The 26,442-nt window shown below is 43.0% G+C and overlaps 1 protein-coding gene across 1 annotated transcript; it reads left to right on the top strand.

Annotated features, from left to right (window-relative positions):
• The first annotated feature begins 1,154 nt into the window (after positions 1 to 1,154).
• Positions 1,155 to 22,852, top strand: WDR76 (WD repeat domain 76). Its single transcript, XM_077473498.1, has 9 exons — positions 1,155 to 1,271; positions 2,074 to 2,181; positions 4,216 to 4,262; positions 7,074 to 7,227; positions 9,883 to 10,041; positions 14,211 to 14,428; positions 16,891 to 17,043; positions 18,535 to 18,588; positions 19,900 to 22,852. Exons 1-9 carry the CDS (start codon positions 1,203 to 1,205, stop codon positions 20,153 to 20,155), a joined length of 1,218 nt encoding a protein of 405 aa, XP_077329624.1. The 5' UTR covers positions 1,155 to 1,202; the 3' UTR covers positions 20,156 to 22,852.
• Positions 22,853 to 26,442: the final 3,590 nt, after the last annotated feature.

Consider the following 26,442-nt stretch of genomic DNA (forward strand, 5'->3'; position numbering starts at 1 on the left):
TCCACTGTGAGTGAGCAGCGCACTGTGTGTGTATAATGACACACGGTCTGCTGCTTTTGTCATGCTGCTCAGGATCGTGTGTGTATGTGACAGCTGGATATGAGAGAGCCAGGTAAATGCTACACAGTGGGAGCTGATCAGTGGGTCCTGCAGACCTGATGTCCACCAGCACCCGCTAATCTTTCGGCACACAGGCGGAACTGTGGTCTGTCTATGCAAACATAAGGCATGAATCCTGTGTTCAATGCCTTTGCCTAGTACAAGCATCTCCCCCCCCCCCCCCAACTACAGTAAAATATAAAATAAATTAAAAAAAAAGCTAGGCACACAGGGTAACCCTTTAATCACCCTTGATGTTAACCCCTTCCCAGCCACTGTCATTAGTACAGTGCATATTTTTAGCATTCCCCTGACACGCAGGCATGCACCCGCAGCGGGAGCGAGAGTACGCCAACATACACAGATTTGCGCAGGAGAGCCAACCTAACATCGTAGAACAGTGGCTAGTGGTTAAAGCATCAATTTAATATCAAAAAATGTTTGGGTTGGGGTTTTTTTTTTTTTTTTTTAGCTTTTAAAGGTAGAGGAGAGATTTGGGGTCTTTATAGACCTCAGATCTCTCCATAAAGAAGACCTGTCATCCCTTATATCTATTACAAGAGATGTTCACGTTTCTTAAGTTCATTTAAAAGTAATAAAGGTGATCCCAATAAAAAATTTAAAGGGACATTGTAAAAATAAAAGATAAAAAACAAAAATTAAAGCACCCTTATCCCTCCGTGCTCGCGCGTAGAAGTGAACGCATATGTGAGGTATAAAAAATTAAAATTGCTGTGCAAATACCAACTGACATAAAAAAAAAAAAAATGTGCAACCTTTTTATTCTCTAGGGTCCCTGCTAAAAAATGTTTGGGGGGATTCTGAGTAATTTTCTAGCAAAAAAAAAAATTACAGATTTTTACATGTAGGAGAGGAGTGTCAGAATTGTCCTGGGTGGGAACTGGTTAGAAGTTGTGCACTGTAAAATAAATGAATAAATGTTGCTACTTTTTTTTTTTCTCTCTCTTCATATCACATAAGTGTAACATTTTGTATATTCGCATCATAGACCGATTAATATAGACTTTTTTTTTTTTTTTTGCGGGTTCTTTTTCTTTAGAGAGAAGCCTCAGAACACGGGGAATACAGTTGTTCGCCGTTCCATGCGGCTGCAGAACATAGTTCCTTCTCAAGTCATACTCCAAGAGGAATCCCCAGCCGTGGAAGAGAATGTAAGGGGCAGAACAATGCAGGGTATTAGTATGTACAGTAGATGAAGTTGGGCAACAAAAAAAACTTCTTCCATTGGTTTGAGTAGGGAAGGGTCGAAGCCTGTCAAACTATTGGTGTCTGGCTTGTTGGGGAGATTTCTGTTCGCTTCCTGTCCCAAAGACGCAACTTGATGTGAAAGTAAATCTCTACAGACGGAGGAGAATTTCTTTTGTTGACACCAGAACAGATTTCCCTTCACTTTTTGTTCTGGTGACATTTCTAAAATGTTGGATTTTTAGAAATTGTATCCCTGATTGCAGTTTATTGGTGGTGCCTCATCAGTCCCCCATCGGTGCAGCCTAATTGGTGCACGTCGGTGAAGAAGTAAAAATACTTATTTTCAAAAATGTTATAACCAACTAAGAATTTTTTTGTTTTTCGTTCATTTAGCAAAAACGAAAAAAAAAAAACAGTGGTGATTAAATACCACTAAAGAAAACCTGTCTCATAAAAATGTAATTTGGATATAGTGTTGCATGACTGCGCATTTGTCATTCAAAGTGTGACAGCGCTGAAAATTGGCCTGGGCAGTAGGGGGTAAAAGTGTCCAGTATTGAAGGGGTTAAAGTGGTTGTTAACCTACAGACATGAAATATGAACAAAGCACATCCTTCTATAGTGTGTACTTGGGATTTTTATAATTCGAATAGTCACTGTTGTTTCCAACAATAAGATTTCCAATGTGTGGCAAGGTTGTAAATATTTTTTTTTTAAACTTTCATGGTGTATATTTTACAAGTTCCTGTGTGTTTGTTATATAAGGTGCGGCTTATGAAACCTCCAGGTCCCATTGAGATGATTCCAGTGAACCAACAGGATGACGATAAGGCAATGGACCAATTCATGAGAATGTGGACTTCAATCAGCCAGGTCTGATATTAGGAAGTTTTTATTTTGCTCAAACTTTTTTTCCTCATCTTTTAAATGTTTAATGATTTAACCATATGACGGACACCTGGAACAAAGGATGTTCTGCCCGGCTGTCATTTTTGCGCCCATGGTGTGGTCGCAATCTGTCACTGGCTGTGTCTACCACACACTCTCAATGACTGATCACCATACCAGCCCACTGTCGATCGCTGTGACCAATCACAGCCGATCACATGACAGTTGTAAACAATGGATGGCTTTTTTTTTTTTTTTTTTTTTTTTTCATGCCATTCATTGTGTACAATTGTGTTGCTAGCTGTGATTGGTCACGGTGATTAGATGGTACAGACGGGGCCAATCACAGTCCATCTTTACCATGTGATTAGCTATGGCCAATCACAGCTAATAACAATGGTAAACATTGAATAAATCTGTTTTATTCCATAAAATGGTTGCTTATACCAGTGAAATTCTCTGGTATAAGCTATCATAAAGCGTGTTTAGAAAAAAAAAAAATCCTGATCACTGAGAGTAGTAGTGTTACAGTGGTAACACTGTATTGCTGTAGTCAGTGTGTTCAACTACTTGCCCCCCCCCCCCCCCCCCCCCCGCGCTATAGCCAAAAAAGACGGCTGCAGCGCAGGCTTTAATTGCCGGGAGGGCGTCAATGGACATCCTCCTGAGCAAGCGCTGTCTGCGCGACCCATGTAAGGGGTCAATCCTGGCCCCTTACCACGTGATCAGCTGTCGGCCAATAACAGCTGATCACCTGATGTAAACAGAAGCTCGGTAAGCAGTATTGTATTTTATTTATTTTTTCTCCCTCGCGTCAGCGTGAGGGGGGAAAAAAAAAGCTGATCACCGGCTTCTGCCAGAGGGACTTCAGTCCCTCACTCAGCGGCGACTAATAAATGGACACTTGCCTGTCCTGCAGTCCCTCGATGCCGGCACCGCAGCTGATGTTTCCATTAGCTGTCGGGTGCTGCTGCCGCCATTGCGGGTAAGGGAACCTGGCAGTGTAGCCATTCGGCTTCCTGCCGGGAACCTTACTGCGCATGCGCAAAGCCCCGCTCCTCTCTCCTATTAGCCAGGCGAGAAGGAGGAGGGAGCCCCGTGGTGGTCAAAGACAGGTATCCTTTCCCGCCCCGGAAAGGGGCCAATTGTGACACCAGAGGGGGAGAGGAATCCGATGAGCGGAAGTTCCACTTTAGGTTGGAGCTCCGCTTTAAATACCACCAAAAGAAAGCTCTATCTGTGTGAAAACAATGATGAAAAAATTAATTTGGGTAAACTGTAGCATGACTGAGCAATTGTCATTCAAAGAGTGACAGCGCTGAAAATTGGTCTGGCCAGGAAGGGGATTTAAGTGCCCAGTAAGCAAGTGGTTCAAGAAAAATAAAATAAAAAATTTGGTCTGAAAAAAAAAGAAAAAAAAAAGGAAGTTTATTTTCTTCATACTGTCACCAGTCAGTGTCTCTGATCACCACCACGCTGGTTATGTGATGATGCTGCTGTACTGCACTTGTGACCGTATGTAAGTAAAAAAATTGCATTGCCTCTTAATAAATGCCTTGAACTGTCTACTTTCCAAAAAGGGGTAATTTCGGAGGTATTTGTACTGTGCTGGCATTTTAGGGTCTCAAGAAATTCGATCGGCCGTCAGTACATCAGGATTGATCAATTTTCAGATCCCATAGTTTGTGCACTCTCTAACTTTCCTACAGACTAAATAATATCCATGGATTATTTTCACAAAAGAAATGTAGCAGAATACATTTTGGCCTAAATTTATGAAGAAAGACTATTTGCAAAATTTTATATCAAACAAAGAAAAACTTGTGTTTGCCACCAAAAGTAAGCTTCTTTGTGTGAAAAAATGATAAAAACTTAATTTTTGGGTACAGCGTTGCATGACCGCGCAATTGTCATTCAAAGTGTGACAGCGCTGAAAGCAGAAAATTGTCCTGGGCAGTAAGGGGGAGAAAGGGCATGGTATTGAAGTTGTTAAGTAACTTTATTTTTTTCTTGATGCAGGAGACTATTAAAACCCCAACAAATAAGACTGTGAAAGACCTAAAGAGGTAAGCACGGGTTGAACATCTCAGCAACGGACTTTGTCTAAACAGTTCCTTTAAAAATGTAGAAGTACTAGAGCTGAACAATTAAAGTTGGTTAAAAAAATCGCAATCTCTATTCAACCCCCCTCGTGATCTTAATCCAGCATTTCCATGAATCTTGTAACAAGCACAGAACCGTTCCCTGCTCACAGTCTTCAAAAAAAAAAAAAGCAGCCGGCAATGTTTATCAACAACATTGCTCATCACTGAAAGAGGGGTAAAAATAAACTTTGCATCTTTCTGTTCATTTGTACAAATGAGGTCAGTTTAACCACTTAAAGACTAAGCCTTTTTCTGACACTTGTTGCATTACAAGTTAAAATCAGTATTTTTAGCAAGAAAATTACTTAGAAACTATATATATATATATATATATATATATATATATATATATATATATATATATATATATATATATATATATATATACATTTTTTTTTATGATGATGATTCTGTACTGCACCGTATGTAATTTTTATTTATTTTTTTCTTACGAAAAATTACAACTTCCAAAAATTTGCATTGCCTCTTACTAAACACCTTGGACTGTCTACTTTCCAAAAAGGGGTAATTTCGGGGGTATTTATACTATCCTGGCATTTTCGGGTCTCAGGAAATTTGATTGGCTGCCAGTACATCAGGATTGATCAATTTTCTTTCATAAATAATAAATTTCATAAAGAATAAATCTTTCACGCAGCAAGAAATTATGCAAGCTCATACCTTCCTGTACTCTATCCTAGGGTGACAACTCTTCATAGTAAGGTTGTCACCTGGAACAGGAAGCAATTTAATGGCAGGATAGCCAGGTTGTCAGTTTACACCAGCATGCTCTGCGAGATTGCATGTGATTTGCAGTGCAAATCACATGTGATGTCAGTCCGATGCAAATTTAGCCATGTAGATAGTATGGCTGATATCGCATCGCATTATTCGGACCAAACTTGCACAGGACCTTTTTTTTTTTTTTTTTTTTTCACTCCTTGTCCACACCAGAATCGGTGTGAACACCCATGCAATCCGATTCATGTCTGAACTGTCAGTTCACAGTAAGATATACGAGCTGAAATGGGGGTGTCATTAACAATGTATTGACACTCCCGGCAGTTCGCATATGGCAGTGTAAACTTGTGTGCGATGCGGGGACTCGCAGTGGTTTTGCAGGGTTCCCGCATCGCACAAGTGTGAACTGAGTCTAAAATGGTATGAGAAAGTAAAACAAATTCAGCCACCATATTGAAGGACCCACTAAGCTGCATTTTTCTATCTTTATAAAGTTCCATTACCTTGCTATGCAGATCCTTTGACAGTTCTTTTTCTGCTCCCATGGCACAGTGTCTAGCCTGCTCAGTGCATCCAGGTGTGAGCTAACAAACTAATTGACTATTTATACAGAGACGCTAATTGCAATTTAAAAAGCCACATTGTAACCTATGTGTGTCACCTTGTGTATCCTTACCAAGGCCAAACTTCTCATTTTGAGGGATTTCTGGTATCGTTATTATTTTAAAAAGGATCCAAAACTATGTGATAATAAATGGCATCATATCCTCACTATCCTTTAAATAAAGACAATTTTATGCCATGATCAGTCATATTTCTAATATCAATGCCAAAATGTCACCATTTCTGCCAGGGGATGCAAACTTTAGAGCACAACTGTATGTAAGCCTGATCAGTAAGGGATCCTATAATCCTTTACATGTTTATATGATTTCAAACGTCATTTTTAAATCTTTCCTATTTATTATTTTATATATATAATTTTATTTTTTTTTTTGAAATTGCATTGTGTAAATGTGAGATCTGAGGTCTTGACCCCATATTTTTTAATTATGAGTTATTGGTTTAGTTTAGTGGTTTTACACTGTTTGTTGGTACTGATTCAGTATCGTTAATTTCTAGATACTGACGGTACTATCCTTGCACCTTTTTCTTGATTCACTTAATCAATATTTAATTTATTTTTATATATTGTTTCATCACTTGTTATATTAATGGTAATTTGTCAGCGCTGCTACTTTTTTTTTTTTTTTTTTTTTTCTCTATGTGTTTTTTTGTGTATCTCACTTCTAGCAGCTGCTTCATTTTTATTATACTTTTATTTTTATTTACATTTTTGGTTTAGGGTTAGCGCGACATTCACCTTTCTAATATTAAAATAAGAAGAAAAATGTAAAGTGCCCTGTCCCGCCGTCCTCGTGCTCAGAAGCGAACTAAGTTGCGCCCGCATATGTAAACGGTGTTCAAACCACACATATGAGGTATCGCTGCGATCGTTAGAGCGAGAACAATAATTCTAGCCCTAGACCTCCTTTTGTAACTCAAAACTGGTAACCTGTAGACATTTTTAAACTTCGCCCATGGAGATTTGTAAGTGTCAAAGTTTATCGCCATTCCACAAGCCGGCAAAATTTGAAGTGTGACATGTTGGGTATCAATTTACTCAGTAACCTTATCTTTCGCGATATAAAAAAATTGGGCTAACTTTACTGGTGTGTGTGTGTGTTTTTATTTTTTTTATATTTTCTTTAAAAAAAAATGCGTTTTTGTAAGACCGCTGCGCGCCAATATGGTGTGACAAAGTATTGCAATGCCCGCCATTTTATTTTCTAGGGTGTCTGAAATATATCTATCTATCGTGAGTTCTGCGTACTTGTAAATGCCAAGTGTAAAAAACAATAGGCCCAGTCCTTAAGTGGTTAAATTTCACATCTATTCTGAGTTCCTTTCAAACCTCTGTGTGACGATTTTCTGTTCCATGTCACTTGTCAGCTATGAAAAAAGTCTGAAAAAAATGAAACTGCGAGCGGAAGATGTTGCCAAAGTTGTTCCTGGTCGAATACTTTCTGTAGCCATCCATCCCTCTGAAAGGCGGACACTTGTGGCATCCGGAGATAAGTACGGGAATGTTGGACTCTGGAATGTGGTAAGTGATGGACTCTTATGGTATCTGTCAATTATCTGAGGTTTCATTATTTTTTTTATTTTTTTTTTTTTTTATGGCGCCCAGAAGAATTTGAACTAATTTGGAGAAAAGTTATGATCACCACTATGGTGATCATTGTACAAACAGTAATGTTTTGACCTGTCAAGAATGGGTGCCAGGATTACTAGTGATCTGTGATTGGCTACAGATAATCACATGGTACAGGGTGCTATGATTGGCCCACAGCCATCACATAGTACCTGGGCCAATCGCAGCATAGGGAATACAGCTGTTATGAATGAAATTTATTCATAACCGCTTTGTTAACCATGTGGTCACATAGTGATCGCATGATCCCTTGGCAGCTGACACAGCGGCTTACTGTGCGCCCCCTAAACCGGAACAGGCTGGATGAAGTACATGTACGTGATCCAGCTTGCCTGAGCCAGGCCGCCCACCCGCAGTAAATGTCCGTGGGTTAAAGTATGTCAAGGCAAAATGAGAAAAAAAACGATCTGCTTTGTTTGCATAGGCAGGGCTGCTGTTCTGTATCTCCTGGGAACGATCGGCGGATCCTGGCGGACATTGCATCCACCGAACCCACTGATTGGCTACTGCTGTGTCCAATCACAGCGGGAGTGGGTCACTGGCAGTGAGTGTGCATGCCCCAGACCTGGAAGTACAGGATCACGTACAGGTATGCGATCCTGTGCAGAGGAGCTGCTTTGCTGTGTGTGTGTGTGTGTATACAGTATACGTGTTTTGGATCCCAGACAGATGTCTGGCCGAGTTATCTGCACCTGGTCTAATTCAATTGTCCATGCATGTTTAGAAGGAGTATGCTGATACACACTGTTCAGTGAAGAACTTCTTTTATTGCTTTTGGGCATATAGTTTCTTTTATAGTAGAGGATGACTCCTATGCAAAAGCATCATCTCAGGTGTATTCCGTGCTGTCAAGCAGAGATTGGAGGGTCGTCTGGCCAGTTTCATCCAGGTTTTCTGCTGATGGCTTGTGGACTCCTGCACTCACTCGATGGGAGAGGGGGTCTCTAGATGAGGCATTTTGAGTAAGGAGATTCAGCATATATCAAAAATAGTAATTTAACTACCTGACCTCCGCACTATGGCCGAATGACGGCCACAGCCCGAATGTGAATTCCCGTGAGGCCATCATATGACGGCCTCCACTGTGCATGCTCCCTGCGCGCGCTGTGATCACCAATGAGACTCGGGTGATCACCGATCCGAGTAAGGGGCCGGTCCCGGCCCCTTACCATGTGATCAGCTGTCAGCCAATCACAGCTGATCACCTGATCAAAACAAAAGCTCGTGATCGTTTTATTTTTATATATTTTTTTTTTTTCCCTCACGCTGACAGTGGAGGAGAAAAAAAAAAACCAATCACGGCTTATCTTAAAGGGACATTCGTCCCGAAAAGGAAGAGGCAATTATGCCTCGTTTAAACCATCTAAAAATGCCCACAAGTGCCACCTATCGATTCCCACCAATGTTGCCAATCAGTGCCACCTAAAAGTGCTGCCTATCAGTGTAACCTATCGGTGCCCATCAGTGCTGCCTCATCAGCATACATCAATGACAGACAAAAATTACCCGTTTTATAAAATGTTAAAACAAAAAAAAAGTGGTTGTTTTATTTTTAAATGTAAAAAAAAAATCGCACAAGTGATCAAATACCACCAAAAGAAAGCTCTATTTGGGGGAAAAAAATTTATAAAAATTTTATTTGGGTACATTGTTGTATGACCGCGCAATTGTCATTCAAATTGCGACAGCGCTGAAAATTGGTATGGATAGGAAGGGGGCTTTAAGTGCCCAGTAAGCAAGTGGCTAATCAGAGTATTAATCAATCCATAACATACAGTTGGCAAGAGGTTAAAGACATTGCAAATGAATACCAATTGATTTGGGATGAGCTTGGGTTTGGTTCAAACGCGAGCTTTTCCGAACCTAGAAGTCGCCCCCCCCCCCCCCCCCCTGCACTGCCAATCGGGAACATCCCACAAGAGCTGCAGTTTTGTAGTTGCTCTGACCCAGTCGTCTAGACATTACAATTTTGGTCCTGGTCAGAGTCGCTCAAATCCTTACACTGTCTATTTATTTAATTTTATTTTTCTCCTTTCAACACCTCAACTTCAGAGACAACCTGTTCACTTGCTGCCTAATATATCCCACTGGCATTCAGATACCATTGTAACAGGATAATCAATTTTCTCAATACCTGTTGAGTGGTCATATTGTTATGGCTGATCGGTGTAATATGCAAACAGAAGTAGTCAGTCTGCCCATGACCCACTAAGATTACAGTATCTCAGTGACATGGCCAAAAGTACAATACTGTGCACTCTGCTGAGAGAGACTTCTTCTCAGAGAAGAGGAAGCGATTTCTGCTTCATCTCCCTGAAATTTGATGAGCCATTGTATTGTGCATTGCTGGATCTACAGAAACCGCCACAAACTCCAGTGGGCTGTATGAGGCTTGTATGGCCAGACATGTATAGATCAGGTTTTGCCAGCCAGATTTTATGGGGGGGATGTTAGCCCTGACTTTGCACTGCTGTAGTGAGAAATTCACAAATCCGCTGAACGGTGCTCATCTCATTCTTCTTCCTTCTTTTTTTTTTTTCTTTGTAGGATGACAATTTGGGTGAAAAGGAAATTTATGTGTTTGAACTCCATTCACGTAGCGTCGGCCGCCTGTCTTTCTGTCCATGGAATCCGGCTCATTTGCTCTCACTCAGCTATGACGGCACCGTGCGCTGTGGAGATGTCACTCGCTCGGTCTTTGATGAGGTCAGTGTTTGTTCTTCTTTTAAAAAAATTTAAATAAAATAAAAAATCTTGCATTTTCTGTTCAAAAAATGCTACATTGTAATACAGTTGTTTTTGTTTGTTTATTATAAGTCCTGGTTCACGCTGCCACGACTGAGAGTTCAAATCGCATGACAAGTCACTACCCTTTAACTGCAATAGAACCGTTCTAATTGGTGCGACTCAAGACGCTCTGACCTAGAAAAGGGTTCCTGCACTACTTTTGGTGCAACTTCGCCACGACTTGCATTGACTTCCGTTGAAGTCATATGCAAGTCACGGTGAAGTCACACTGGGATATATTTAGCCACTTCTATTACTTTTAGCGGGAGTGGAGGGGACATTCCCTTCCCTCCTGATCGGGGAGCCAGAGAATGGATCCGGCGGCGGCACCGGTTTACCATAGAGCTGGCCGTGAGCTAGATGGTCCCTAGCCATCTCTGACTCTCAGAGGCTGGAAGCGACGTTATGACAACGCTTCTGGCTCTGTAAACACTTTTTCTCTTATCACCGACTGACACAGCTCCTCTCTTGGACCATTGGGTTCGTTACGCCACCTTTATGAGAGGACTAGGTATGACATGTTATTGTGTAATATAAAAACCTAGAACTTTCCAGTTCCGCCCAAGGGGCGATCCCTTAGGTAACAACCCCATAGCCTGCCTTGCAGCTTCAGTACATCAACAAGCAGTATAACCAGTGGCGTTGCTAGGGGGGGGTTCAGGGGGTGCGGCCCGCACCCGGGTGCCACCCGCTACAGGGGTGACACCATCCCAAGGGTGAGGAAAGCCCTTGCTGACTATGGAAGTGTGTGTTGTGTTTTTTTTTTTTTTGTTTTTTTTTTCTTTCAGCTGGAAACCCCCTTCTAGCGCCACGGTGTTCTCCTCCTCCTGTTTCTACAGTGCTGCTGCCTGTCATGATCCATTCTCCACCTGGGAGGCACGTGGCTGCACACGGTCCTCTCCAGTTCCATGTATCTGAGCCACCTGAGCTAGTGCGGTAACTGGCGAGGGGTGTCGGATTGAGATGATGGGGATGTCCTCCATGTTGTTGTGACAGGGTTTGTCCTGGTGGGGCTGTACTGATGAAGGGGGTAGTTTGCCCTGAGGGGGGGCTTTACTGATGAAAGGAGGTAGCTTGTGCTAGGGGGGCTGTACTGGTGGAGGGGGTGGTTTGTCCTGAGGGGGGCTGTACTGATAAAGGGGGTAGTTTTTCCTGGGGGGGGATTTACTGATGGAGGAGGGGGATCGTTTGTCCTGAGGGGGGTCTGTACTGATGGAGGGGGTTTATACTTAGTGGGGGGTCTATACTGAGGGAAGGGGGGTCTGTACTAAGTGGGCGGTCTAGACTGAGGGGAGACCTATACTTTTTGGAGGAAGGGTCTGTACGGAGGGATGGGGGGGTACTAGTCGCCCTATCTGGTTATCCACAAGGATAAGGCGTTGTTGCATCCGCAACCTTCTTTTCTGCCGAAGGTGGTTTCAGCGTTCCACATCAATGAAGACATTGTGTTACCATCTCTCTGTCCTAAGCCGACACATCCTAAGGAGGTGGCCCTTCACTCCCTGGACGTGGTTCGGGCTCTGAGGGTGTATTTGTCTGCTACGGCTCCCTTTCGGAAGTCGGACTCCTTGTTTGTTTCGGTGGCTGGTCCGAAAAAGGGCATGGCTGTGTCATCTGCCGCCACTTCCAGGTGGATCAGACAGATTGTAGTACAGGCCTACACCTTGAAGGGGCAGGTGCCCCCCTTTCCGGTCACGGCCCACTCCACAAGGGCAATCAGAACATCTTGGGCCTTCCGACATCAAGCGTCTGTCGCTCAAGTGTGTAAAGCGGTGACCTGGTCGTCTGTTCACACTTTTACAAAATTCTACAAGGTAGATGTCCGTGCATCAGCTGATGCCTGTTTCGGCCGCAAAGTTTTGCAGGCGGCTGTATAATTGCAATTGCATATACATTTTTTTATTTTTATATATTTTTTTATTTTTTTGTAAAAACGCAGTACTTTCTAAGTAAATGCACCGTTGCATTTGTTATCGCACTTCTGGTGCGGTTTGGAGGTAGTGCCTCTGTTAAGGAGCACCCTGTTTTTTGTGAGTAAAAAAGGTTTCGTTATTCCTCCACACACTGTCGTTTTTTTTATACTAGTTCCCACATGCCATGGTGGGTGAAGGTTTTTTTTTTATGCGGTTTTCCCACCTCTCGTTTTGGCACTGCTTGGGGACGTCCCAATGGTCTAAGAGAGGAGCTGTGTCAGTCGGTGAATATAAGAGAAAATAGGATTTTTTTTTTTTTTGTACTCGCCCTAAAATCCTTTTCTCTGTAATTCACCGACTGACACGGCACCCGCCCCTCCTATTTTTCTTTACGTTATACTGCTTGTTGACGTACTGAAGCTGCAAGGCAGGCTGTGGGGTTGTTGCCTAAGGGACCTCCCCTTGGGCGGAACTGGAAAGTTCTAGGTTTTTACATTACATGTTAACATGTCATGCCTAGTCCTCTCCTAAAGGTGGCGTAACAAACCCAATGGTCTAAGAGAGGAGCTGTGTCAGCCGGCGAATTACAGGGAAAAGGATTTTACGGTGAGTAAAAAAAATCCATTTTTTTTTTTTTTTGCTGGAAAGTGAAAAGCCTGGGATCGATCTTTTACTTTTTATTTTTATCTTAGGCTTTCCAGCATAGAGGAGAGATGTGGGGGCTTATAGACCCCAGATCTCTCTGTGAAGAGAATATGTCATGCCCTATTTCATCAGAAAAAAAAAAAAATTTAAGGAAAAGTGTAAAAATAAACAAACTTTTTTTTTTTTTTTTTTTTTTAACGCCCCCACCACCTCATGCCTGCATGCAAAAGCAAATGCATACCTAGATCGCGTCCACATATGTAAACGGCGTTCAAACCACTCATGTGAGGTATGGCTGTGATCGTTGAAGCGAGAGCAATAATTCTAGCACAAGACCTCCTCTGTAACTCTAAACTGGTAACCTGTGTAAAATTTGAAAGTGTAACCTATGGAGAATTTTTAGTACTGTAGTTTTGGCACCGTTCCATAAGTATGTGCAATTTTTAAAGCGTGACATGTTTGGTATCGGTTTACTCAGCATAACATCAACTTTTATATTTTTCAAAAAAAATTGGCCAATCGCACAGGCAAGTAAATTGGCTGTTTGGTTCCTATTCCGATCCCCATGGGGCTGGTTTAGTCCTAACATTTATTCCATCTCCTTTTTATACATCCATTTTTTTCTCTGGCTGATATACTACATGCCCCTATATGCTTATCCATCTTTGGTTGGATCTTTGAGTGGTTGGCCTGCAGTTTTTTCCCCTGCCTTTCTGTACTTGACCCCTTGCTGGTTGCATGACCTCACCATTCCTTCTGGGGACCCCCAATAACATGTGCCGCAACAATTTTAAAGCTCTATATCTGGTCTATTCATCTATGCATATTCCGTTTTACTCCCCCTGAAGACAGTTTACAGTCGAAACGCGTTGGTAATATTTGGTGGTCATCTAAATAATAAGATTACATATACACGGTATTCTCACTCCTGATTAGGAGATATAAGCATTAGATGTGAAGTCATGCTGTCTAGACTAGAGGGATTTAATACCACTTTCATGCATCTTAAATATACTGTCTTGTTGAAAAGCACTTTTGTTATGTCATGATGAAATTTGCTGTGGTGTGTTCCTCCGTTACACTTTTCCGGATTGGAGCGGGTCTGATGTCAGCGGACGTGTCACCACTGACATCTGACGCTCCATAGAGCTCTATGGAGCATCCGTTCAAGTCCGCCTGAAAAACTGACTGGCGGACCTGAAAAGATCGGTAGTGTGAAAGGGGTCTAATGTTTTTAAATTGCCTTAAAAATCCTAAGAATGAGGACATGTTTTGTGACCTAGAGGAATTTTATCCTTGTTTGTTTAATAAAACCTTTTTTATTATAAAATGTACTTGGCTGTATAATTTTGGCTGCAATAAAGTTCCATAGGAGATGCATATGAACTTTTTTTTGCATGTTATCCAATGTAAAGGGTAGAATTTAAGGTTTTACTATAGAGAGAGATTTTAAATAATTATCCTTGAGCATGGACTTGTCAGTTTCCTGGTACAGTTGTGATGTAAGGCTTGTCCTGCTTTTCTCTATAGATCTATCGTGATGAGGAAGAAAGCTTCTCTTCTTTCAATTTCTATTCAGCTGATGGTTCTGTCCTGATAGTCAGTCACTGGGATTCAACGCTATCACTGATGGATCGCAGAACCCCTGGAACAACCTATGAAGTACGATCGCCTGTAGACTTATCGAGCCCCCGCACTGTTAGTGTTCATCCATTGCAGAGAGAGCTGTGCGTTGTAGCAGGAGCTGGGTAAGTCTCGGACCACACATTTTTCCTTTATTTCCTGGTTTTGTTGAATGCTGTAATTTTCTATTAGGTTTAAATCATCTGTGAATTCACAGTGCTGAAGTAATGGTAAGGCTTCATTAGGCTCCTTGCACACTGCCACATCCACATTGCGGATCCCAGCGGCAACAATCTACTGATTCCTGCTGGTGGGATTGACAGCTGCATGCAATGCAGATAGCTGCGGCCTGCTGAACACATACACTGCAGTGAGAGGCTGTTTGGGGACTGCAGCTATTCGTGACCGTTCCCACAGCCAACAGTTACCTGCGGTGATCACGGCTGGACACACACAAAGAGGGGGAGGCTTACCAAAACTGGAGTGTGCAAAATCTGCTGCAGCTCTACATAGATACCAATGGCTTCCAGGTTTTATTGCCAAAGCTTAAAGGAGTTGCAAAGTATCATGATTATTTACCTTAATGCATTCTATGCTTTAAGAAACCTGTGTGTAGCAGCCCCCCTAATACTGACGCCGAGCCCCTTCTCTATCCAGCGATGTCCACGATTTCCTCAGCTGTCAGACTCTCCTCCTGATTTGGCTAGGGCACAGCCGTGGCGCCATTGGCTCCCCGGCTGTTAATCAAAGTCAGTCAGGGGAGAGGGGGCGAGGCTCAATGTCTGCATGGATACACGGAGCTCTGACTTGGCTCGGGTGCCCCCATAGCAAGCTGCTGGTCTATGGGGGCACTCGTCAGGAGGGAGGGGCCAGGAGCAGCGAAGAGTGACCCAAGAAGGGGGGAGGATTGGGGCTGCTCTGTGCAAATCCACTGCAACAGAGCAGGTAAGTATGACCTGTTTGTAGAGTCCCGCTTTTTTAAATAACAATCACTTTAAAGTGGTTGTAAATTCTATGCATGAAGGTAAAAAGCCTTCTGTGTGCAGCAGCACTCTTAATACTTACCTGAGCCCCCTCCTTGATCCAGCGTTGTCCATGAGAGCCTTGCCTCTTCGGGGACTCACACTTCCCATTGGCGCACTGGTTGCAATTGCCGTTGACTCCTGCTGCTGCCAAAAGCTAATCAGGATACGGGGGGGGGGGCTACCACCGGCTCCATGTGTGAATGGGCTCACAGAGCCGTGGGTCGGGAGCACGTCTGCTTGGGTTCCCCCACAGCAAGTTGCTTGCTGTGGGGAGTACCCAGCAGGAGGGATGGGCCAGGAGTGCCAAAGAGGGACCGATAAGAGGAAGATCAGGGCTGCTCTGTGCAAAACCATTACAGAGCAGGTACGGTAAGTATAACCGGTTTGTTTTAGAAAAAAAAAGACTTAATCGCTTTTAGATTTATACTAAACACACACTGTCCAGTTTACTTTGTCCCTTCTATTTTTGTATGTGGATTATGGCACTGTAATTTGAATAAAAAAACATGAAAGTACCTTTTTTTTTTTTTTTTTTTTCCCCCTATTCGATATCCAGCTGTCACATGACCCAGCTCTCTCCTAGCCTGTCTGCAGGGAAACATAAGCAGGAGGAGCTTCTAGTCCTGCTAGTCTAGTAGCTGCTAATATCCCATCCCCATTGGTTTCAGCTGGTTAGTGGACATGGAGGAGGGAGGGAGTGGCCTGTTGTTGTTTTATACGCCCACATGTGTGACTCTATAGCAGGGGTCTCAAACTGGGGGCCCTCCAGCTGTTGGGAAACTACAAGTCACATAAGGGTATTGCAAGGCTGACAGTTACAAGCATGACTCCCTCAACCAGAGTCATGATGGGACTTGTAGTTTCCCAACAGCTGGAGGGCCGCCAGTTTGAGACCCCTGCTCTATAGTCGCATGGGCTGCTCAGATGTGATGGGAAGGAAATGCTCAGCATAGACACTCACTGAAAACTGAGCATGTCCAGAGCTGCCAACACTGCTCTGCAAAATCCCTAGCTGAATTGGGGACACGGACAGAAGGCGGAGACAGAAGCAGTATCAACCAGGTTTTTTTGCAGAATACAGAAAAGGAATCTCATAATGACTGAGAGTGAACAGCATGGAATACACCATTTATTGATCGTTTTTTTTTTATGAAGTGAGTTTAGTGACACTTTAGGAACATGCCTATTTAGAACTGGTTGTGTAAATGCAGATTTATAGAGTTGTGTGAAATGTATGGAAATGGTCTGCCAGTAACCCGAGCAGCCTGCATGGGATAGGAATAGTGCCGGAGCTATCAATACCTCCTGTGTAAGAGAAGCTTGCAGCGCGGAGTCAGCAGAGGGGAGACATTCATGTGCGGAAGTATTTGGAGATGTGCCCTGTGCAGCGATTCCAGTCTGCTGTCACTAGAGACGGGTAAAGTGCTCGGCCACATCTGTGGAAAGTTACCTTTTTAAATAATCTTCATCGCACTTCAGCCAAAAAGTGATTGAGCCTTTATGAGAGACGAGGAAACCGCATCCATCTTTTTTAATTTTTGTGGGTTTTTCTCTCCTTGCAGAGATGTCTGTATTTATGACGTCAGACAGATCTCCAGTAAAAAGCTTCGCCCCGTGGTCTCCTTACCTGGACACTCGAAAAGTGTGTCCTCTGCATACTTCTCCCCCGTCACCGGCAATCGTGTCCTCACCACCTGCGCTGACGATCGCCTACGGTAACAATTGTTTTATTTTTGTTAATTCATCTAAAATTTTAAGCTGACATGTAGGTTATGCCTGTAATAACATCAGCATGCAACTATAAAGTGTTTTCTTTTTGTTTTTTTATTAAATTCCGTATTTATCTGCGTATTACACTCACCTTCATTTTAGGAGCGATGTTTCAGGAAAAAAACATAAATTTTAAATTAAAGGACTTTGAAGCAAAATAAGGGTCAGTGCCCATCAATGCAGCTTGATCAATGCCCATATGCAGCCTCACCTCAGATTACTGCTGCCTCGGAGGGGATATGGAGGGGGACGGGATGAGCGCCGTCAGATTACATACAGCAAAAATCTCCTGTTTACTCTGCGGCCTCTTTAATAACAAAGTTCTGTGATAGACAGAGCACTGGTCCAATGGTGACCCAGGAGACGGGACTTCCTATTACAGAGGCCGCAGAGTAAATTGGAGATTCTCACTGTATGTAATCTGATGGCTCTTGTCCTGCCCCCCCCCCCTCCCCATTCCATCCTAGACAGCCCAAATTGAACAGTACGGGGGACAAGGAAAAGCCTAACATTTACGAAAATGGTTCAAGCCCCACCATCCAAGTGGACATAGAGTATAAAATAAGAGTCGAGGCTGTGCCCGAAGGGCCCTGTTACTATGAGCAACCCTATGTCCACTTGGATGGTGGGGCTTCAACCTGGACTCAGTGCGCAGGCGCCGTTCTTCTTCGGAGATGTTCGGCTTCTCCTTGTCCCCCGTACTGCACAAGCACTGCGCAGTAAGGCCCGGACACTTTGTGTCAGGACACCAGCTCTTCCAGGTTCTGGCGCACTCTGCTCTTTATGCACCACTAGGCCCACCCCACTCCTCTGTTATTAAATGGGGTGAGGTGTGGCACTCCCAGTGCCTCCTGGGATATGAGCGTCGCCTATCCCAGGAAGTGCTGGAGGGCACTGATGTCATTCACCTAGGCAAAAACCGTAAAGCCTGGAAGACACTTTCTGTATCGTTGGCATTGTGAAGAGCAACAAGGCCACCGTGATTAATGGAAAAAAAAAGGTCCAGTATCTTGCATGTTTCCAATGTGAAACCTCTGAAAGTGTTGGCTCCCTGGTGGCTGTATGCCATCCACACCCACCCTGAATCTTTGGAAACTATTCCCATCCAATTTGCTCGACAGAATTCTTTTCTGTTTTTTTATTTTTTATTTTTTGAACTAGATGGACTTGTGTCTGTTTTTTTTTTTTTTTTCCAACCTATGTAATTACCGGCTCTGTTTACATCATGTGATCAGCTGTCATTGGCTGACAGCTGATTACATGGTAAGGGGCCAAGTCTCGTGAACTCTCTGATCAGAGTAAGCCGTGTGCACCCAGCGGGGGACATGTGGGCATCACATACACTGGAGGACGTACTTGGATGCCCTCCAGAATATAGCGTGGACGGCAAGAGGTTAATTTTATTTTTTTGCATTGACATTCATTTTCTTTTGCAGAGTGTTCGATAGCAGCAGCCCGAGCTCCACCATTCCACTTCTCACTTCAATCAGGTAATATATTCCAGCATATACAGCATCCATTGATCAGTCTTCTAAATGCACCTTTATAGGAGATGCAGTTATTCAAAAGGGCTGATGTAGGCTGATATGTGTAAAATGTACAAAAGCTATAGGCTGCTTAACCACTTCAGCTCCAGAAGATTAACCCCACCCCCCTCCTGACCAAGTCATGTTATGCGATATGGCACTGCATTAATGAATTTATTACATTAATTGAGAATTGCGTGGTCGTGCGACACTGTACACAAATAGAATGTAGATTGTTTTCCAAAAAACAGAGCTTTCTCTTAGTGGTATTTGATCACCCCTGCAGTTATTTATTTATTTATTTTTTTGTTTGTTTTTGTAATGCTTTATATTGTAGAGGAGAGATTTTGGGGGGTGTTTGATTCAACATCTCTCTATAAAGAGGACCTGTCGCTGCTTATTTCTGTGTTTACATTCCTTGTGATGGGAAGAAAAGTAATGATAAAAAGTACAGTGAAAAAAGTAAGAGTGTCAAACCATGAAATCTGACCAAGACAGTACAGTTAAATCACACTTGTTTAATAATGAAATTAAAAAGAACAAACGTAGTCAAAATATAGCCAAAGTTCAGTAACCAAAATGGATAGTCAGCCAAGCCAGAAGTCAGGGATCAAAGTAGTGGAACAGCAAGCAGGATCTGGAGCCAGAAGGGATGTCGGCAAAACCAGTCTTTAAACAGGAATGCAGGAGATGTGACCAAGGTGAAGGCAGAGATCCTCTGGATTGGACGGCTTAAGTAGGCAGGACTGACGAGCAGGATCATCAACAGCTGAGTGACTGTGGAGAGAGATAGGAGCTGGCAATTAGCCGACAGCTGAGTGGCCAGCTCAGAGAAGGAAGGGCTGAGCCCAGCCCTGGCATAAAGTACCCCTAGTCGTGCCCACATATGTAAAAATAACACACGTGAGGTATCGCTGCGAAGGTCAGAACGAGAGCAATAATTCTAGCGCTATGCCTCCTCTAACTCTAACCTGTAAACATTTCTAAAGTGTCGTCTATGGAGATTTTTTTTTAAGTACTGTATTTAGCACCATTCCATGAGTGTGCAGAATTTTAAAGCACAATATGTTGGGTATCTATTTACTTGGTTTAACTTCATCTTTCATATTTTTACCAAAAATTGTGTTTGTGTGTGTGTTTTTTTTTTTTTTTTTTTTTTTTTATTTATTTTTTTTATAAATTGATCAAGGTATTTATTTTTTTCCCCAAAAATTGCATTTGAAAAATTGCTGCCCCCTTTAGGACACAGAGTAAGATGTTCCTTCTCCATTGTAGGCATAACAACTTCACGGGCCGCTGGTTAAGCCGTTTCCAAGCGTTGTGGGACCCGAAGCAAGAGGACTGTTTCATGGTGGGCAGTATGAGTCGGCCTCGGCAGATTGAGGTTTATCATGAAGATGGGAACCTCGTAGATCAATTCTGGGATGAAAACCTGAACTCTGTGTGCTCCATCAACATCATGCATCCCACCAGGAGCATCTTGGTGGGTGGGAACAGCAGCGGGAGGCTACATGTGTTCCGGGACCAATGAGCCTGATGTAGGAGGCTCTGCGAGTTCAGACTTAAATCCAGTCATGGAAGCTGGAGGTTCAGGATAAATCTGCTGCAGTTGTTGTTACTTGAATGATTCCAGGAGCCGGTTCACACCACTGGAACTTCTCTTGTGACTTTTGTGACGTGCAAACTGAAAGTTGCATGACCAGGCAAATCTCATTAATTTCAACTTTTCTTCTTTGTGACTGCAATGACAAAAGTCACAGGGAAGTAGTTTCTTTGCGACTTGGGCTGCAACTTCCGAGGGTTTTGTAAGTTCAGTAATGTGTCGCACGCTCTCTATATTGTTATGATTTGCCAAAGTCGCAAAGCATCAAGGAGCAAGCATGTCACAGTGCAATGTCTGAAACTGGAAATCACATGACTTTGGAGTCGCAGCAGTGTGAACCAAGCTTGAGCATTGGGTTATTTGCAGGGGCACCACATCCCCGTTTTCTGAAGCGCTATACAAAATCCTATTGAAAATTGACTTTATAGGAGCCCAAAGACCATCATAAAATATCTAATAAACTATCATAGATGATGATCTCCTAAACGATCCTAAAATAATTTTTAGACATTTATTGATGGCATTAAAAGTTTACATATTGCATAACATGTTAATAAAATTTTTTAAAAAAACCTATAAGGGATGTGTGACTCCCTCCTATTTAGGGATCCCTGGACATCTCTTTACAAACACTTGCAGCATACAAATATCGTTAGATTTGAGCAATCCTTACCGTTAATATCAATAATTTGTCTTGTTGGCGCGTATCGCCACTATTTACAAGGCTTCATCAGGGAATCCGGTTTCCTCCACACCGGGGAAATAAAACCGCGTTGAATGTGCAACAATCTTTCGGGACATAGGACTCACTCCTGCCACAATTCTACTCCTCCGACTTTGGCGTCACCTGGCTCTGCCCCGCACATATCATCACAAGACTTGCATGACACATAGTCAGGGTGAAAAAAGACAGAAGTCCATCTAGTTCAACCAATACTTCATCAGGGAATTTTGTTTCCTCTACACTTTTCGTGGGATAATAAAACCTGCATTGAATGGCTAATAATCTCTTTGTACATACGACTCGCTTGCACCACATTTCCGGTCCTCCGACTTCACTGTCACCTGGCTCCGCCCTACGTGTGTTACTAGTTACGAGACTTCATCAGAGACTCTTGTTTGCTTAAAGTGGAAGTAAACCCATCCATAAAACAGTTTCATTTCTGTGGCACGTGCCGGAAATGTAACACTCTCATTGGCTGTGCTCTCAACCAAACTGTTAAACCATCCAATGACTGGTATCATAACTGATCACATGTGCAGCATCATGGCAGTTGTGGATTAAACAGAGGCAAACATGGAAGCTTCCTTGGCTGAAAACGATAGGGGGGTTTACTTACACTTTAACACTTTTCATGGGGTAATAAAACTGCATTGTGCAACAATCTCTCGGGACATACGACTTGCTCCCGTCACATTTCTAGTCCTCCTGACTTCGGTATTGCGTAGCTCTGCCCCATGTGTGTGGTCGTTAGTCACAGGACTTCATCGGGGATCTTGTTTCCTCTACACTTTGCAGGGTAATAAAACCGCATTGAATGTGCAACAAACTCTCGGGACATACAACTCACACCCGCTACATTTCTGGTCCTCTGACTTTGCCATGACCTGGCCCTGCTGCACGCATATCGTCGCTAGTCACGAGACTTCATCAGGGGATCTTGTTTCCTCATTACTTTTTGCAGGGTAGAACCAGCTTCCTCAGAAGAATGGGGGGGGGGCAATAAATGTGCAACACACAAGTTGATCATAGTGCAACATTTGAACTATTATGATAATTAAAGATGATAAAGCTTTTAGCTGTAATATAGGTCTAAATGTGCTACCCCCCACTCTGGGGATTGTGTAGACTGCCCTTCAGTTTTGACAGGTACTCCACTTGCCCACATTAATATTCAGGGGATACTGTGCCTTTAAGGGCTCAGCTTCTCCCCTGCGTGTCTCTGTAAGATTAACTCAGTGCCACATAGAAGCTGCCATAGTGAACTTCATCAGGGTGCCTTGTTTCCTCAACACTTTTCGCAGGGTAAAACCCACTTCCTCAGGAGAATGGGGGGAGAGCAATAAATCTGCAACACGCAAAAGAGTTGATCATAAAGTGCAAAGTTTTGATTATCGTGATGTTTCAAGATGATAATCAAAGTGTCGCACAGTCATACAGGCCTTATTGAACTGTATTGTATAATATATATATATATATTATATTGACAGTGTATAAATTCTTAGATATGTTCAAACATTCCTTTGTTTTTATGCATAAATATTGTTTTTGTTATATTTTCTAAATAAACGCTTTTGAAACCATTAACACACTTTACCAAAATCCTTTGCAACAATATAGTGCCTTTAAAAGTCCACCACACAGGGGATTTTTTTTTCTTGTTCTTGTTACAGTCCTTATTGGGGTTTTAAACCTGTAATATGTAGTTGTAATAATGCTATTAAAAAATATATATTCATTCTCTATCTTGGATATCTTTAAAAAAAAAAAAAAAAAGTGGACGAATTAACTGTTTTTCAAATTAAATTTATTAGATTCACTTTGTATAGTTTGTCTTTGTATGCATTTTTCATGTGCAAGAATTGTTTGTATTAAAAAAAGTATATTAAATATGTTAACTTTTACAGTGCTTGTTGTTCCTCACCTGAATGTTCGAAGTAGTAGTGCGCATGCGTTGGGCCAGTGTGAGCACTTCCATTGTCTCCTCCTCCTTCCTGCCTGGTGGTCGGTGTGATCCTTCTTCAGTCCGCTCCAGTGGATCGCACGCGGTTTGGTACAGTTACTGTGCCTCAATGCCAATTTTCTCCTCTTGCAGTCAGGGGGTGAGCTGGGCTCCTACGACCCGCTCAGTCTGCCAGTGCATATGATTTGATTTCAGTTTGTTGAAAGTGAGATAGATGCTGGGAGGTTAAGGTAAGTGTCTCCTATTCAGATTAAATAAAACTTGTTGTAAGAGATGTGAGCTGCTAAAGCCAATTGCCTGACTGCGATGCTGCTGCAGCAGTAATGACCCCTTTCAGTTGGCGTCGCTAACCTGCCATATGTATGTAGAGCAGGATCTCCGGTCTCTAACCCACAACTAGACCTGTGCAAATCGTTTCCTTACGAATTCGTTTTACAAATTCGTTCATTCAGAAACATGCAAATTAATGAAAACCCGTTTTATAGGTATTGGAATTTCTTTTCAAATCTGGGTGTTCGTGAACGTAACGAATACAAATTTACCCGAAGTTTAAAATAAACCCGAAATATCAACTGCCGTATCTAAACTAATGGAACGTAACAAATTATTAATAATAATAAAAATAATTTTTATTATTTGTTCCATTTATTTAGATGCAGCATTTGTTATGGATAATTCACAACTTTTTGGATGTATTTGTTACATTCACTAAAAGCCAAATTTGAAAAAAAAATTCAATACCTATAATTTAATAGTTATTTAGAATTTTTGGGTTTTTCGAAAACTAACAATTTTTTTGCCAGTGCACGTCTACCCACAACATGTATGTAGAGCAGGAGCTCGAGCCTCTGACCCGCAACATGTATGTAGAGTAGGAGATCGAGCCTGTGACCCGCAACATATATGAAGAGCACAAGTGCAAGTCACTGACCCACAACATGTACAGTGCATCTGGAAAATATTCACAGTGCTTCACTTTCTTTTCTTACATCAGGGGACACAGAGCCATAGTACTATGTGGGTTATAGGGGCCACTGATGGACACTGGCACACCCTAAGGCCAGAAGTGTACTCCCTATATAACCCCTCCCACTACTGGGAGTCCTCAGTTTTTTTTCGCCAGTGTCTAAGGTGTTGGTCACAAGTAAAGATGTGCTGTGCTGAGCTCCACTGGAAGCTTCCCTGCTGGGGCTAGCCATGCTGACCGGCCGTTCTGATGTCCTTTCATGGGCTAAATGGATGGTGCCCGGGCCTCGTGTCCGAAGAAACTAGGTTTTGCTTCCGAACGCTTCTCTTAGAGAGCTGGGCCCTGGGATCCTGTACTTTTTGGTAGTAAGGCCATAAAGTTTTTACTGGCAGGGTGCTGTCGCAGGTCCAGGATTGTGGGTAACCCAAGGTTTCCCTGTTCCTCAAGGTTTCCTAAAGGTCTCGGAGCCCACCGTGAAGGGTGAAGATTGGGTTCTTATCTCGGATAACCTGCTGCAAGGAAAAGGTAAGGGAGATTTTCTCAGGAATTTCTCCTATGTATAATGTTGTCCTGCCTATGTGTCACCACTGGGGGCTGTATTGAACACTCACTGACCTGATGCTGGAAACGGCAAAGAAGCCTTTGTTTCTCCTCTCCTCCAGCCACAACAGATCCTCTGGTAAGAAAGGGGGGTCTGGTTCTCCTCCTGTGCCATAATGTTGTATTTTTCCCCTTCGGGGGATAGGTATGCCAAAGTAGTTTCCTTTTTTTGGCGTAGCAGGGGGGCGTGGCTAACGGCGTCAGATGCTGGCCACATGTGCAGGAAGTTGATTTAAGCGCTGTGTGTGTTTAGCTGCTACTGGCTGTGGAGGGACAGAGCAGGAGGTTGGCTGGATACAGGTTTGGTGACACAGGCATTCCCTTTGACACATTGTACTTTAACAGGCTAGGATTAATAGCAGCTATTGCGCTGGCCTATAGCCTAGCAGTGTGCATTCTTTTGCTGGTAGCACCTCTGCTTTGTGCTTTAGGCTGTGAGTGGCAAAGGGACCAGGAACTCCTCTAAGGGTTCAAAAGGGTCAATGGTTGCACAACAAACTAAAACCATATCCAAAAGAATGTCATCCTCCTCTGAGAGTGAATGCGGCTGGTCAGATTGAACCGTCGGGGAAATCTGTAGTTGCGGCTATGCAAGGCACTTCAGCCCCTGAGTATATCACACGAGAGGTTTTTTTTTTTTTCTTCTACCATTTCTAGCTTGGAAAAGAAGATTGATGCTATGTTATCTCTCCATAGTGGGGTCAAATGTAGCAGATCCCCCATCTAGTGCTCAGGACCCTCTTATTGAGGTTCAGATTTTGAAGATACTTGTTTATCCTCTTCTGAGGATCCTAATGTAGAAGGAGTCACAAGACAGGTTGCTTGTGCGCTCTTACTAAATTGGTTTGTTCAAACTTTTTTGCTGCCTGCAGCGCAGGCTCTTGATGAACCCACCTCTAATTTGGGATCATTAAAACCTACATCTGGGGATGCCTTCCCTACTCATGCATGGCTAAGGAAGCTTATGTATGCTGAATGGGAACATCTGGATAAACCGTATTATCCTCCTAAGAGATTCTCCACACTTTATCCTATGGAAGAGCATTTCTATAAAAAATGGGGGGGTTCCAGCAATTGATGCTGCAATTGCCTCAGTGAACAAGAATCTCACATATCTGGTGGATAATGCGCTAATGTTAAAGGATCCAACAGATAAAAAGTTGGAATTTCTTTCTAAAAGCCATAAGCTCAGTAACGCAGTTGGTTCTTGCCGCAATTGGTGTTTCCCAATCCATTAAGGAACAGTTAGAGGCCATACTTAAAATTCTGCCTGATGAGCAGGCCCAGCAATGGGCTGGTTTATCAGACGCACTGTGTTTCACAGTAGATGATATGACAGATTCTATCATTCAAGCCTCATAGCGTATGCTTGGACTAGTGCATTCTCGCAGAGTTCTATGGCTGAAAAGCTCTTAGCTGTTCCCCATGAAAAGGGAAACTGGCTATTTGGAGACGATTTGGATAAATACCTCCAAAAGATCTCTAGTGGGAAAAGCTTTTTTTTACCAGTAAAGAAGAGGTTCAAACATTTCTCCTTTAAACATGCTTCCTCACCTGTGCCAGGGGCATCAGCCTCTAGGCCAGGCATATGCAATTAGCGGACCTCCAGCTGTTGAAGCACTACAAGTCCCATGAGGCATAGCAATACTCTGACAGCCACAAGCATGACACCTAGAGTCAGAGGCATGATGGGACTTGTAGTTTTGCAACAGCTGGAGGTCCGCTAATTGCATATCCCTGCTCAATGGCTTCAACCGTCAGGTTCAAGGGGAAGACCCCAAGCGCAGCACCAGGGTCAGAAGAGATCTTGGGGCAGAAAGCCCACAAAACAATGCTAAAGCCTCCTTATGAAGGGGGATGCCCCCACTCATTCGGGTGGGGGGGAAGGCTCCTGTAATTCTCGCGGTTCTGGCAGGAACAATGTCAAGACAGATGGGTGGCTTTCGCTGTGTCTTCAAATGTTC

The sequence above is a fragment of the Lithobates pipiens genome, unplaced genomic scaffold (genome assembly GCF_037356315.1).
Source record: "Lithobates pipiens isolate NorthernLeopardFrog02 unplaced genomic scaffold, aLitPip1_a1.2 Scaffold_8, whole genome shotgun sequence".
Lineage (NCBI taxonomy): Eukaryota > Metazoa > Chordata > Amphibia > Anura > Ranidae > Lithobates > Lithobates pipiens.

Coding starts and splice junctions, on each gene's coding strand:
- WDR76 (XM_077473498.1), top strand. CDS start 1,203: ATGCGGCTGCAGAACATAGTTCCTTCTCAAGTCATACTCCAAGAGGAA. Junction 1,272..2,073: donor CCCCAGCCGTGGAAGAGAAT/GTAAGGGGCAGA, acceptor TTGTTATATAAG/GTGCGGCTTATGAAACCTCC. Junction 18,589..19,899: donor CCACTTCTCACTTCAATCAG/GTAATATATTCC, acceptor TCTCCATTGTAG/GCATAACAACTTCACGGGCC.